General features: G+C 37.0%; 1 protein-coding gene across 1 annotated transcript; it reads right to left on the bottom strand.

The window, feature by feature from the left end:
- Positions 1-336: 336 nt before the first annotated feature.
- On the bottom strand, positions 337-13154 carry LOC112568917 (tenascin-like). Its single transcript, XM_025246483.1, has 9 exons — positions 12780-13154; positions 9547-9632; positions 8062-8228; positions 7564-7716; positions 6440-6703; positions 5119-5240; positions 4363-4459; positions 3139-3303; positions 337-1018 (listed from the first exon to the last, which is right to left on the bottom strand). The coding sequence occupies exons 2-9, from the start codon at positions 9615-9617 to the stop codon at positions 777-779; spliced, it is 1281 nt and encodes a 426-aa protein (XP_025102268.1). The 5' UTR covers positions 9618-9632; positions 12780-13154; the 3' UTR covers positions 337-776.
- Between the last annotated feature and the right edge of the window lie 959 nt (positions 13155-14113).

Genomic DNA, 14113 nt, shown 5'->3' with positions numbered 1-14113 from the left:
GGATCACGCTAAATGGATTGTCTCTGTCAGCGATCAAAGATTTAAAATAAGATGTGTTTGAAATCCTGGTTTGAGGTGGTGTATTATGAAGAGAAAGAGAAAGAAAAAGACAGATGGAAGGCTCCTATTATCATCATTCAAAGGAAGCATTAAAAGGGTAGTAATTACAAAATAAAGAATAGATATATTAAGAAATGTGTAAAAAAAATTGGTAATTACATTACATTACAACGTATAAATTTATAGCTTTGATATAAAGGTAGATTATTTCTCTTCGATACTGTCATTTGATATTTTTTATTTGAGTGTGTCTAAGAGACAGACGCAGTGAAGCTTCAATCCATAAAAGTAACCAAAGTCTACTGACACTTTTGTTAATTCGGAAAATGGATAACTGCCATATGTAATGAAAACAATAAACAATGTTTTATAAAGGCAATCATTAGTCTGTATTATTTGAAAATGTACGTGTTTATTGTTGCATTTTTAACACGATGTTAAATATCCAGGGAATTTTTTAAATATCTGAGGAGTTAGTAATTTAACTTAGAATTAATATTTTAAATCCAAATATTATCATTATTGGTTAAATTTTAAACAAATTTACTTATAGAAAGTCAAGTCTGTGAAAAGCAATTGTGTAATTTTATTACAATGTTAAGCAAGAATTAGTATCATGGTTATCATCACCAAAGTAACCGATCAAACTACAATAAAACTGCGGTGTATAGTTGACTAGTAGTGTCAACAGTGAGAGTACAGGAGACAAGGCGATGTTAGGCTGGTTTGAGTTTCATCTCGCTGAACGTGAAGCTCCTAAAGTCGTTATTGGCGTGGTACCAGTTGATGCCAGTATAATCAACGAACCCGTCAACCTTGTACACGCCGTTGAGGTGAGAGTGGTGACGGTCGTTGTACCACCAGGCGCCGTGAAACATACCGACCCAGTTGTCAAAGTATTTGTCGTCTCGGTCATAGGTTGTAAAACTCATGGTGTTGTGATACTCCATGCTGTCACCTGTAAACAGACACACACATGCATGTTCAAACGCATGCACACACATACACACCCAAGCTTTAATAGGGTTGCATGGGCATTAGGAAGCTCTACAACACACATATTATCAGTCTACAAGATGTTGCTATTAATTCTTATTAGCTATGTCTGTGTTGCTCATTATGACAAAGCCACGCACTACACATGATGATAAAACAGCAAACAATTCTAGTCCATCTTAAGAAAACCCTACAGATAATAATATCAATACACCATTGCCCTATTAAGAAAGTCTATAAAGAACATTTAAATTATAGTCACACTAAGAAAGCCCTGCAGCAAAAGTTAAGTGTACACATCATAGCTACCACATTGAGGTACACTTCTCTTATTACCGAGTACCGCATGGTACAGGTATGTCAACACAACCGTTAAAATCTTTAATTGAATAGAATTTGGTTCTTTTTGTAAAACAGAAGACTAAGATAAATTTCTCATTTTTAGATCCCGGAAGACCCGACCAAGACTTGTTTGATTTCACCAGTTAGTTTTTAAAATACTGGTAATAAAGCTTACATAGAATAAAACTTGCATCCGTCTGTTATTTTTTCTTTTGTTCCACTACAAGGATGTTTTACTCTAAGTGTGACATGGACTTTGCTAATGTAGGTTAGCTGATACTCATGAAGTCCCAACCTGAGTTGCCTTAAGGTACTGACAACCTTCTTGGCCGTCGATTTGTATCCATCCTTCTTATGGTTAATGAAGGCATGATCCTTGCATTCATTGAGGGATCCCTCTCATGAGCAAGTTAAATCTTTTGTTAGGCCTCAGACAAAAACAGCCATATCTAAGACAGCGAATTGTGTAGACAAGATCCTTTTGCCAAGTATAGACAAATTGTATAGTTTTGTTTATTTGAGAAAACTCTCTACATTAACCATTATTTTACAATAGTCTTTGTGGATGACGGTTGATTTTTTATGTTAGCATTGATGGACCTAAAATTTATTGCAAATTGTAACAAAAACCCGGTGATAGTAAAAACTTCATTGAAAAATTAAGTACACACACGAATCTCTTATTTAGAGTATGCTATGGAAGGGGATCCGCCTCGCGGGACCAAACTCCGCCAAGGACGGTCCCAAGCCCGGCTGAAAAAGGAGGAGGGTTGGGCGTGGGGCTAGCACCCCCACCCCGTAAAACAAACCCTTGCTACAAAAACATCGACAACAGCAAAACAATGGCCAACAGTCCTGGAAGAGGAAGGGTCTTCATCTAGAGGGAGTATGACGTGTTGCGGTGAAAGCCGATCTTCGGAAGCTACAACACCGACCACCCTTCTATCGACCAGGAAAACACTTTCCATGGGCACGTGGACCAACATCCAATGTCACAAAACAGTCGCTGACATGGAACCCCCAGGGAAAGAGAAAGCGAGGAAGGCCGAGAAACACCTGGAGACGGGACCTCGCCGCCGACACCAAGCTCACCGGATTTGGATGGGGTCAGCTGGTGATGGTAGCCCAGGACAGGAGGCGTTGGAGGGCGGTCGTCGATGGCCTATGCACCAGGAGGGGCGAAGGGCATAACTAACTAACTAACTAATGGAAGGGGATATACATAGTCATTATTTGCATTGTTGATGTCACAGACGCTCTTGCCAAAATAATGGTTGTAAGACAGAAGGTACCCGACATCAGAAACTGTGCAGTCTCTTCAGTCTTATTTGCGCTAAATACTGTGAAACTGAAAAGAACAGTATTTTCAAATTATTGTAATTTTGCACACAACTTGACATCTGCGCTTATAGCCATATTATTTGGGGAATGGAATGACAGAGATACCATACCTTCTCACACTACTACAAATCTAGTCAAGACCAAAATTGAAGCCAATAAAACACTGAAAAATATGTCAGATTTCTACAAATTTAACCAAAAAATCTCATGAAAAACTTTGTACTGTTTTTAATGGATCCACTCACTTGCTCTGCTACATCTCACCCACCCGGTCTCACCCACGCACACATCTGCGCTCTTTCACGCCCACCTACACTAACTTATATAGTGATCCCTCATCCACCATGACAGCCTGCCAGTTAATCTACGTCTTTATCTTACTGTTCGGTGGTCACGTACCTGCGTTACCCGAGTAGCCGGACACGTTCAGTCTGTAGTCTGTCTCAGGACCACCCACACTGAATGATGAATACTCAGCGTAGTCACTCTCGCCATTCGCATCTCTAAGGTCAACACGCAGTCGGACAGGTTTGTCTTTGGTCAATCTGTACAACCTGGACAAGCCTGGGGTAAGACATGGCAATTATTTTATGTTAATGGATAACCCTGACAGTGAAATATTTGTCTTTATCTTGCGTAAGAGATCTCGTGAACCACAGTAGTCTTCTAGGTCAGTACCTTCATCAGGCCAATTTTAAACTTTTGAGATCATTCTTAGTCTTTTGTCACAAGAATTTATGAAATGTTAAAAAGATCTCTTAGTGCATCACTTTATTTACTTCTTACGAAAGTCTGTATTATACTACTACTTCCACTACTGCTACTACTTTTACTACTACTAAAAATTATTTTACACCATGTTGCCCATGTAGACAAGTACTCCAGGCACTGGGTGCGAAAGACAATAAACAGACTGACAGTCAGTCATTTATAAACATCAGAAACTATACAAAAACATATGCCTGAGCAAACATATAATATGTCTGGATGAAGATTTATGAAGGGAAGAGATCTTTTGATAAAGCAAGATGTTTGTTTAGAGCAGGGATGCACAACCTACGGCCCGCGGGCCGGATATGGCCCGCGACGCGGTGCCATCCGTCCCGCGAAACTTCTGCCCACAGTGCAGGAAATCTGCATGTTAGTAATAAAAGAAGACTTTAAAGAAACGAAAAAAAAAAGGAAGAAGTATTTATCCCCACATAGGTGCGTCTCTCAATCTTTTTTTCGATGGACGAACATTTCGATTCAGTACTCCGACTTGGTGTCTCTACGATGAGGCCGGACATTCAGAAGTTGGTTTCCGGAAAACAACTTCAAATATCCCACTAATTACTACATAATTAATGGTAAGTACATCTTGTTTCTAATAAAAAATGGTATCTGCTCTATTTTTTTTCCTTTTTGTATTTTTGCGGTGAAGTGGCCCGCGGCACGGCTGTCCGAAATGGATATGGCCCGCAGGCCGAAAAAGGTTGGGCATCACTGGTTTAGAGAAAGTAGGAGATCAGATGTCTTTAAAAAACATAACACTATATTTTACATTAAATACTAAATGAGGAGATGATAAATATGCAATAGCAAACAAGATAACGCAGGAGAATGTGAGAGAAACATCCTCACCCAGCCAGAACTCCCCACTGACGTCACCGAAGCCGTTTTCATAGTCCACCCAGTTCCTGTTAAAGTCAACTGAACCATCGCGGCGTCTTTGGAAAACCTGAGCATCACACACAAGTCCATCAGTCATTACGATGGATACTAAAACGCAAAAGGAGGATCGGACACTAATCACAGAGGATAATTGATTACATATATAGTTAAGGAGTTTTATCAGCTGTGGTCATAATCACTTTTTAAGGCACAACAACATCTCCAGGTAATGGTAAAGTCTGTAAACATATAATAAGCTGACATTCATGTAAACGTATACTATTCGTTGATTCTGATCAAATAAGTTTAAAATTACGTGTCTTTAAGTTGTTGTGAGTAAGCAATGGGATACATAGTATACCGAAAGGTTGCGAAATAAACGACACAGATAACATTTTCAAACTCCCTGCCAATGGGAGTGATCTTTATTAACTATAAAAGGATGTAAGAAATTTGTAAACAACTGACACACGCACACCTAAGACTTGTCTAATGTCAACCTCACATGATGGACTGTACAACGCAGAGACAGACACATTTGAAAACAAAATTAGTGGAAATTTATTCTCTCCTACTTTGTCTCAGTAGTGTTATAAGACAAGGAAGAAAACATTCTTTGATTCTACGAACTGTCAATGTGTGACCCTGGGTGTTAGTGAGGTCACACTTGTTAGCAGGAGAGTCGCTACCTGAGTCGTACACACTGACAAACACAAACACATGTACCAGCCAACCACCGCCGTTAGTGTCCATGTCACACCACACTGTCAGGTTCTCCTTGTTGTCTGCCATCTGAATGGGGTAAACACCAGTCTTTCCTCCAAAGTCCTGCCAGTCTTGGCACGAATCTATTTTTACACATAAAAATCATTTTGCTTGTAAGAGATTTGTATAAGGTCGCAAAACAATAATGTAAATGATAGAAACAAACATCTGAGTAGTTGTCAGTACTGTATTGATTATAACAACTAAAGTGACTCATCGTGCAATAGTCAAGGAAAAGAATGAAAACATTTCAACCGACCCTCATTATGTTGCAATTTAAAGGATTGGATATACTCTTCATCATTATGTCCTTCAGCTGCTGTACAGAGAGACTGGATATGATTTACCTACACCTCCACTCTGTATACCTGTGAAGTTAATTACTTATCGATTCCATTTAGATATTTGTCCTTTTTTCGTATCCATGAACCAGTATCTTACCAATTAATGTTAATCCCGTCTACTATGTATAAATTATTATGTACAAGAATTATTAGTAATAGCGCAAACTTCTTTTTTTTTTTATCGAAGTGTTTCCGACACAGGCAAGACAAAGTAGTCGAGACAACTGACATCTGTCCTTTGTCATTCACCGTGTGTAGAGGTGCATTTAATGACTAAATGAAATATAGATGAAAGTAAGATTAGAGCTGAACCATTCTCCAGATGTTTGCTTTCCTAACATCAAGCTATTTCAATCAGTAATTAGATGTTAATGACTCGGGCAGAAAAATCGGGAATGACATTATTCGGACAATCAAAATAGTTAGCTCGTGGACATGAATAAACACTGAATGAGTCAGCTTTAAAAAGCAGATATATAAATGTTGGGAGAATATAATATCTTTATATCATTCTCTTAGCGCTTAAGAACAAGAACGAGACATGAATGGCAAACGAGGCACGGGAAAACAAAGAAATAAAATATGAACAAAAAAATAAATAAATAAACAACAGTACTAGTGATGAGTAAAACAACTAAAAAATAAAAATGCAAAGAGAAAATAAAAAAACAAAAACTGCGAGGTTCATGATAAAGGCGATGAAGGACGGGTGTGAAAAAAGACTTAGATTATCTAAGGTTGTTAGTAGTGATGTTTACCGAAGAGGTGAGTATTCAGTGCACGTGTAAAGGAGTCAATAATGGGTAGGTGGCGGAAATGGAAATAGAGATTATTATCTTGTAGCACAATAACTAAACATCCTGTGGCCATATGTTATTACGTGGAAAATCTGAGTACTGCTCACAATTGTAATACATTTTCATTGTCTTCTGAATTACCTGTAAAACGACATGCAGCCTCGTTTTTGCTGAAGACTGTACCATAAGGACAGACACATCTGCCTGTCAAACACTGACTGTAGGGGTCAGGACAGTCCAGGTCGTTGTAACACAATAAATTGTACCAGACTGGGTATGAGGCGAACTTTGTAAGACAGGATCTTTGGTAGTGGGTCCATCCTTTACCCGTCTTAGGATACCACTCTGAGGGCGACTCATGCGCCGTGACGTCATGCAGAACACAGAGCCCTCTTACGGCTGAATCTGTAGGTAAGAAATGAACAGTAACTGAATGTGATATAAATACTTTAGACAAGACTAAAAGCAAGTTTTTGCAAGATGTATCAAAAAACCTATTACTCAAGCGTGTTGACAAAATGTGCGGGATGCAGTTTTAATTCTCCTTTTATGTTCCTGTAAGCTTTCCTTCAAGACATTGATTTTAGAATGATTATATAGGGAGCTGTTTTATCCATTCGTGTTTGGGAGCCCAAATTTTGCTAGTCCAGAATCCTGATGCTACAGTTCTCTCTGTGTTTGTTTCTCAGTGTGCAGAGCTGAGGGACGTGCTCAAAAGGTCTCTTGCCTACATAAAGTATGTTTCATTAAATGTTGATGCAAATAAAACTATGTACGCCAAAGTCAAACTCATTTGTAAGCTGATGATTGCTCTATTTGTGTATTTATTATTTTCTTTCATTGATATATGTGACTCAGAAGTAAAAATCTCCTAATGATTTAGTTTTGCAAGACTGTAGTGAAACAAAAATTTCTCTCCAAAGGTAGTGTAATGGAATTATACTTCTGTGCAATAAAACAAATTGGTACTGGATTCGGGAATTGTCTGTATCTGAGTCCTGTTTGTAGGGCCAGAAGTTGGAAACGTTATTTGTAAAATACAGTGTCCGGTCTTCCTTTTCCCTATTTCTGAAATTCTTTAACCTTACTAGCAATTATAACTTTACATATTTCTCCAGAAACAAAAAAATCAGCTTTCAAATGTGTTAGAGACACATGAAGCAAACTCAAAATTAAAGTCTGTAGAAATTCTTTCTAAAACAGCATCCTTTGAATTACATATGGCTGAAGTATATTTACGGTTGAAATTTTTTTTTCATACAAACCTCTGAAATCATAGGTGAGGCAGCGATTATTATTCAGACACAGCTTCTTGCAGTCTTCCAAACTGAGTCCATCCCTGATCTCAAGAATGTGACCCTTTAAACCGCTGTTTGGATATTCCATGAAGGTGTTGTGCAAGTCTTCTGTGCTGCATGCTGATATAAACAACTGTGATCAACAAGTTTTTACAAAAAAAAAATTAAATTTAAATAAAAGTTCTAAGGTCTGACATAGTTAAAACAACTCTTAGATTAAAGTGAACAAATTTATATTGTTGTCTTTCTCTTTGCCCATTTGTTTTCTTCTATGCTTTCTTCTTTTTTTATACAATCTGACTAGAGTTGTTTATGTTCTTTTATTTAATCTGTTTAGATGTTACTACTTGGTTTTAAAAGTTATCCCTTCAAGAATGCGAAGTTCATACAAAAGCATTTTCAAGGCAAAAACAAAGATTGTTCTCTTGTCGACAGCCATATCATGCGATTAAATTGTCCACTCACTGGCAGAACAAATGTAATAAGTCGTTGAGAAAAACAATCCAGGTCGACATCGACACTTGTCCAGGTAGCACACAGCGTTTGTGTCATCGCACTCCTCGTCAGTCACACAGTTTGTGGACGACCAGTCGTGTGGCTTGCTAGAGTTGCCAGGGTGTCCAGACTTTTCCCTTTTGAAAATTATTAATAATTTTATGTTATTAATTAAAATTTAATTTTTTTCAAGTTTAACGAAGACTGTTGGTGTCCTACCAGATAGATATTTTAGAAAAAATTAACAAAACAAACAGAAAAACAAAACACAAAGGCATTCAAAATGCATTTGTTGAACAAACTTGTAAATTACGTAACAACCTCTCCTCTAAAAATACGACCTGAATAGTACTCATCACTATTTAATTTTCATTAAATGAAATTCAGGCTTGGACTGATTTAAACCACATTTCACTCAACCCACAGACAACTTAAGTAATGCTTCTAACAACCAGACAAAAAAGACAAAACCTAGCCACCCCTTTTACAAGTACCCATATCAGCGCTCAATCAATCATGGAAGTACAGTTTCACAAACGCATGGGTGTTACCGTTGACAATAACTTATCGTGGTCCCAGCACATCTCAACCACAAGAGAAAATATCTCCCAGAAAATCTACCAGCTGTAAAGAATTAAACATGTCCTAGACCCCCACACAAAAAAAACTCTTATATGCCAGCCACATTCAGTCAATCAATGACTTCGCCTCCACCCTCTGGGACTCCGCTAGTGGAGCTTCCATGAAAGCTCTAGCAAGTGTTCAGAGGAGAGATATCAAATCCGTTCTGATAAAACCGAAAATTGACCGGAATGACCTCCCCTGTCTTGGCGTCCTTTCTCTCAAAGACAGACTTTTTTAATGCATAAAATACTGACGGGTAACTATCCCCAAGACTCTCTCTACTATTCTCCTCCAATGACTGTAAAATCTCTCCAAAACCGAATATTTCCATTCCTAGACTAAACCTTTTTAAAACAAGTCTGAAATACTCAGGAAGCATGCTATGAAACAGCCTCGCTCTCCATCTGAAGCAGTTGAACTCCCTGAACTCATTTTGACGCCATCTGTCTAAATTATTTCTAAACAAATAGGTGAGGCCTCTAGAGATTCCTCCCCACCTCACAAACCTTATTTTATATACACTACAAATTATTCTATAATTCTTATTTACTTCATTTAAGTAGTTAATTTCATTCCCTCTAAAGAGCGAGGTTAAATGGGAAAAAAACATTTTCATGCTTATTTCAGCTCTCCTAAAAAAAGCATTGTCAATGTCAATTGGTATTGGTATTAGTAAAAACAGGTTTACTACAAAGTAGAAGGTGTAAAATCTTTCGTAGTAACTATTTATATCTTTCTTATAGATGTGAAGTGTATACTCTGCTTATCTATATGAAGAAAAGAACATGAGAACATGTGCTTGAGAAGTAAAGAAGAGCTAACACATCTCACCTCTCTGTAGTTTGTGTCAGCAGACAAGGAGATACACACAGGAGAAAAAAGAAAAATCGTAGCATTTCCATTCACCTGTTAAACACCTGAAACCACGTAAAGTTGAAATTTCATTTATATTTATCACATTTTTATGATCGTATTAGCAGTAAGTACATATATTACTACAATAGGTTGTATTACCAACAAAATGTAATGATAACATAACTTGCATAGAGAAACACACTCGACACTTTACACAAAACCCGGGCTAATTTCTCTGACAAACAGAAATAGAGACAGGAAATATGTTCAAAGGACGGAGTGACAATCTTTAAAAAAATGTATATAAAAAGGAAGCAAACCGTGACTGACCAACATCAATAAACATAGCTTAAGTCGGACTGGAATCGAAATATATTAGTTCTATGTCACATGTGTTCTACATAATTAAGTGAATTTGATCGGAGTCAGGGTAAGTAAAAGCGGTAACAATTTTTTTAAAACAAAATACGAATTGTTTATTATGTATTAGATGTGCAATATAATTGTGCCAACAAATTAACTATTTATAAAGCAGGTTTTCAAATCAAAAACTTATATCATAAATAACGGAAGAATGAGTTTTGAGGAAAAAAAGATTGACAAAGTTTGAGAAAAAGGGAAAGACGACATTAAAAAAAAGATAAATTAGAGTTTGCAGCTGTTTTGCATAGCGGTTTGTCTACAAGTAGTCCAGTTATAAATCAAAATATTTTTGGATGTACGTGTATCATCACTGGCGACGGACTAGGCTACAGGGCGTTCGACCCACCGGTACACAGAATTTTACCGGTTTTGAAAATTTTTTAAAAAATAACTAAAAGAGCTAGAATAATAATTCCAATTGATAATGATAGATCAAAATGTGTACAATTTGAACAATCCTACCTGAAACTTGCTTGAGAGCCCACTTTTATTATTGTAATCCATACAGAATCGGGTAGATGAAATAGAAATTTTGTCTACACGTGGTTACACAGTTGTCACCGTACAAGAAGTCTAACACAAAGATGACTTATAGGAACACATTTTGATCTTTGAAAAGCAAAAAGAAATGCACACACAATTGTTCTTGTCCATAGAAATTCACAAATGATGCCAGAATTCTGAAAATCCGAGGAGCTAGCCCGAATTTTTAATATACATCGTCTCGCCATTTTTTTTTCAAGAAAAAAGAAAGGTTACTCTGGAAAACTGACGATAGTTAAGTCAAGACAGAGTACCCTCCCTTTCCAAGGGAAATAACTGTGTTCAGAAATGCCCAAACTATCGTAACTAAGCGATTTCTTTACCAAAAAATGCGCTGTAAACGCACAAAAAAAAAAAAAAAAAAAAAAAAAAAAAAAATAAATTAAAAACACGACGGTCCTGTACGCCCGCAGCGTGGCAATGAGTATGCGCGGGTGCGGGCATAGGAGATATATGATAGAAGCTTATGGTTGCCTTTGCTCTCAAAACAAGTAATTTTAAAAAAAGTAATACACTTATTCTTATTTGCTCTTGTCAAGTATAAGTTGTGCCTCTTAATAACTGTTGTTGATCTTTAATCACACTTTTGCATGTAATTAATTCACATATTTTAATATAAACAAATCGCAGTCATTTTATCTTTTCGGGTCGTTCTCTACAGACATTCTTTTACAATTGTCTTGAAATAATGACCTGTAGCATAACAGTCTCGTAATATTTAACCCATGTCTTCGTTCATTAAATACATTTATCATTTTCATTAATCACGAAGTGTGAATTCCTTAGACTTTCGAAATAATAGTCAGAGTGGATAATACAAACAACATTAAGGTAAACACAATATTCAAACGTGCTACTCGCAAACCGCAATAACAACCGTCTCTGTGGTACGACGACCGATCTCCTCTAAGGCGTTTGCAATATCAAAACCACAGATTGCTCTTTAAATAAAAAAATTCCCAAATACAAATAGTCTTAATGTTAATTTAAATCCGTGATTCAACAGTTGTAAAACATTTCTTACACAATGAACTGATAGACCATGTCACCGTCGCTAAGCACCTTACCGCTGCTGAAAGAGTCAGCTAGGCGTGTGTTTACCTGCAATATTTTGATGGCTTTAATTACACTCTGCATCCCTTAATACTGATAAACGCCAGATATCCTGAAAAAATAAAACCGATCACCTCCATCTACTACTTCCCCGCCGTTTTTTGACTGGCTGCCAGCCACCCGCCTTGTTACAAACTAAGCTATCGTGGCTACAAGTATCCTAGTGACCGGCCCTGAACCTTATTTCAACGAGTTTTAGCTTTCACTTCCTGTTATTAGGAAACCTTTGTCAAATATCTATGTTGACAAGGGGTGTCAAAGCTTATATGTACTTTATGTAGTGAATTATATCCTGAAAACTATGTATTATATGAATCAAGCAAATATAACAGCTGGTAAGGAAAGAAAAGCAGGTGATAGAATAAAAAAACTAGGAAATAAATAACAGATCATGCATCGCTTGGTATCTAGGACAACTGGTCATAAATCTTGTTCCAGGTGTTGACATTGTTGCTGCCTAGTCATTACGCCAGTGTGTGGGTGTGACAGCCACGTAAACAAACAGTGTGTCACCTGCTTGTGTCTGACTTCACCTGTACACGTCGTCTGCTGTGACTCAACTGCTTTTTTGAAGGAAATACTATAACCTCTCTTTGTATCTCTCTTCTTTCCCACTTCTTAAGTGTAAGCCATAACTTTCACAAACAGACACACACACACACCCACAAAGATAACAAACTTGTGACAGCCTGACTATAATTATATGAAAGAAATAATAGGTATGCGTTGGGGGTATTTTGTGTGTTTTCTTTTTTTTACGAGTTTTGGAAAATCTGGGAAAGGAGACCAAAGCTTCAAAGACCCCAAGACTGTAAGGTGTAATGTGAAAAATCTGTTGTTCTTTTCCTTACTTATTCGTATTCGTCATTTATGAGCAAACATTTTTGAGATGACAATAATTATCCCAGTGTTTATATGATTCATCTGCTGAAAACGGGAGAAAGAGACAAAAGTATCAATGCAGGTTAAAAAAGACACAAAAAAGCTATGTAGTGTCGCACAAGAAGATTTAAAAAAAAGGGAAAGATAACAAGATGGAGAGATAAAGGAATATAGACACAGAAATAGGAATGGAGACAGGTAATCAAACCTAAAGATAGAGATTTAAAACAGTTAATGTCCTTACTTACGATGCTAACAGGATAAACAACACGGCGGTCTTCAGTGGGAAAGGATGTTGAGCTGTGGACTCCACCGTCGACAGAGTTGCTGCTTTCGTTTTCTTGCTGTTTGTTTGCTTTGGCTAACAATCTGAACGACCCGGATATATCAGCTCACGTTTACAGACGAATCGAATACACTCACCCACTACACTAAAAATATTACTTTCATGCGCAGAAGAAAAATTTGCTAAACTACACCAGAGAACCTAAGCTAGTTTTGTGTGTGTGTGTGTGTGCAAAGGACACACACATTCTTCCTTTTATTGTAGGCATTATTTCATTCCTTCTTTTTCTCTAGATGAAAATGATAATTTGTTATGAGTCTGATACACACAGATAACAGCACGCAAAGCAAAAAAAACAAAAAACAAAAAAAAACCTGAGTTATTAAACTTCCTGGTCCCTTTCAATACAATTGAGGCAACAGGTGACAACCATCATTAGAGGGGAGAATATCTATGAGTGAGCAGCATGACAAGTTACATGTGTTTGAAAAGAGTGTAGATGATCTTTCTATCCTTATTGAGACAAATATGTACATTAAAGAACAGTTTTACATTTCACTGGAAGATATACCTTCTCTCGCTAACATGAACTATTTTTAAACACTTTGCTTGCACAGCGATTAATGAGAAGGTTCTTAATCAAGGGAGAAAACCTTATTTGACAGTTCACAATAAATTCTAAGCGTGTAAGAGTTCTTCCTCCTTTTATTCTTTACATGGTATTTATTACAAACAAATATAAGTGTGAATATACTACAATTACTGAAGTGTTGTCATTTTGGCTTTATATTGGTCTCTCGCTTTCATGTAAAATCCGTTGGTATGGCTAACGTGGCTTGGCTTGCTTTCTATATTTTTGTTTACTTAAAATTTGCTATTTTATAGTGCTTCAGGATGGTGATTGTTATATATTCAAGACGGTAGTAGTCCTGTTAAAAAATTGGAAGTGACAGCAAAGGTAAATATACAGACTTTATGCATGAGTGCATTTGTTACACAAAACATTAAAGCAGACATAAGTTGCACTCTGCGCTGACCAGTGATGATAAAAGGAAGACAATGGAAGGTTAAGCACACTGATCAGATGCGCTGAATGCATCCTCGCCATTACACGGAATCTTTGATGTCAATATACCTTACAATATCTTCGGTATTTTTGCCCAACTATATCAGAACTTTTTTTCTATCAGCACAAGTATTGTGAGAGCAACACGCTAACGGTCATTGTAAGCTAAGATACCCAGAGATTCCTTATATCAGTAATGTCATACTTGCATGTACTTCACAAAAACCTTG

The sequence above is a fragment of the Pomacea canaliculata genome, linkage group LG7, assembly GCF_003073045.1.
Source record: "Pomacea canaliculata isolate SZHN2017 linkage group LG7, ASM307304v1, whole genome shotgun sequence".
NCBI classification, from domain to species: Eukaryota; Metazoa; Mollusca; class Gastropoda; order Architaenioglossa; family Ampullariidae; genus Pomacea; species Pomacea canaliculata.
This window is presented reverse-complemented; position numbering and strand designations above follow the sequence as displayed.

Coding starts and splice junctions, on each gene's coding strand:
- LOC112568917 (XM_025246483.1), bottom strand. CDS start 9,617: ATGGAAATGCTACGATTTTTCTTTTTTCTCCTGTGTGTATCTCCTTGT. Junction 8,229..9,546: donor CTGACACAAACTACAGAGAG/GTGAGATGTGTT, acceptor AATTTTCAAAAG/GGAAAAGTCTGGACACCCTG. Junction 7,717..8,061: donor TTATTACATTTGTTCTGCCA/GTGAGTGGACAA, acceptor TGTTTATATCAG/CATGCAGCACAGAAGACTTG.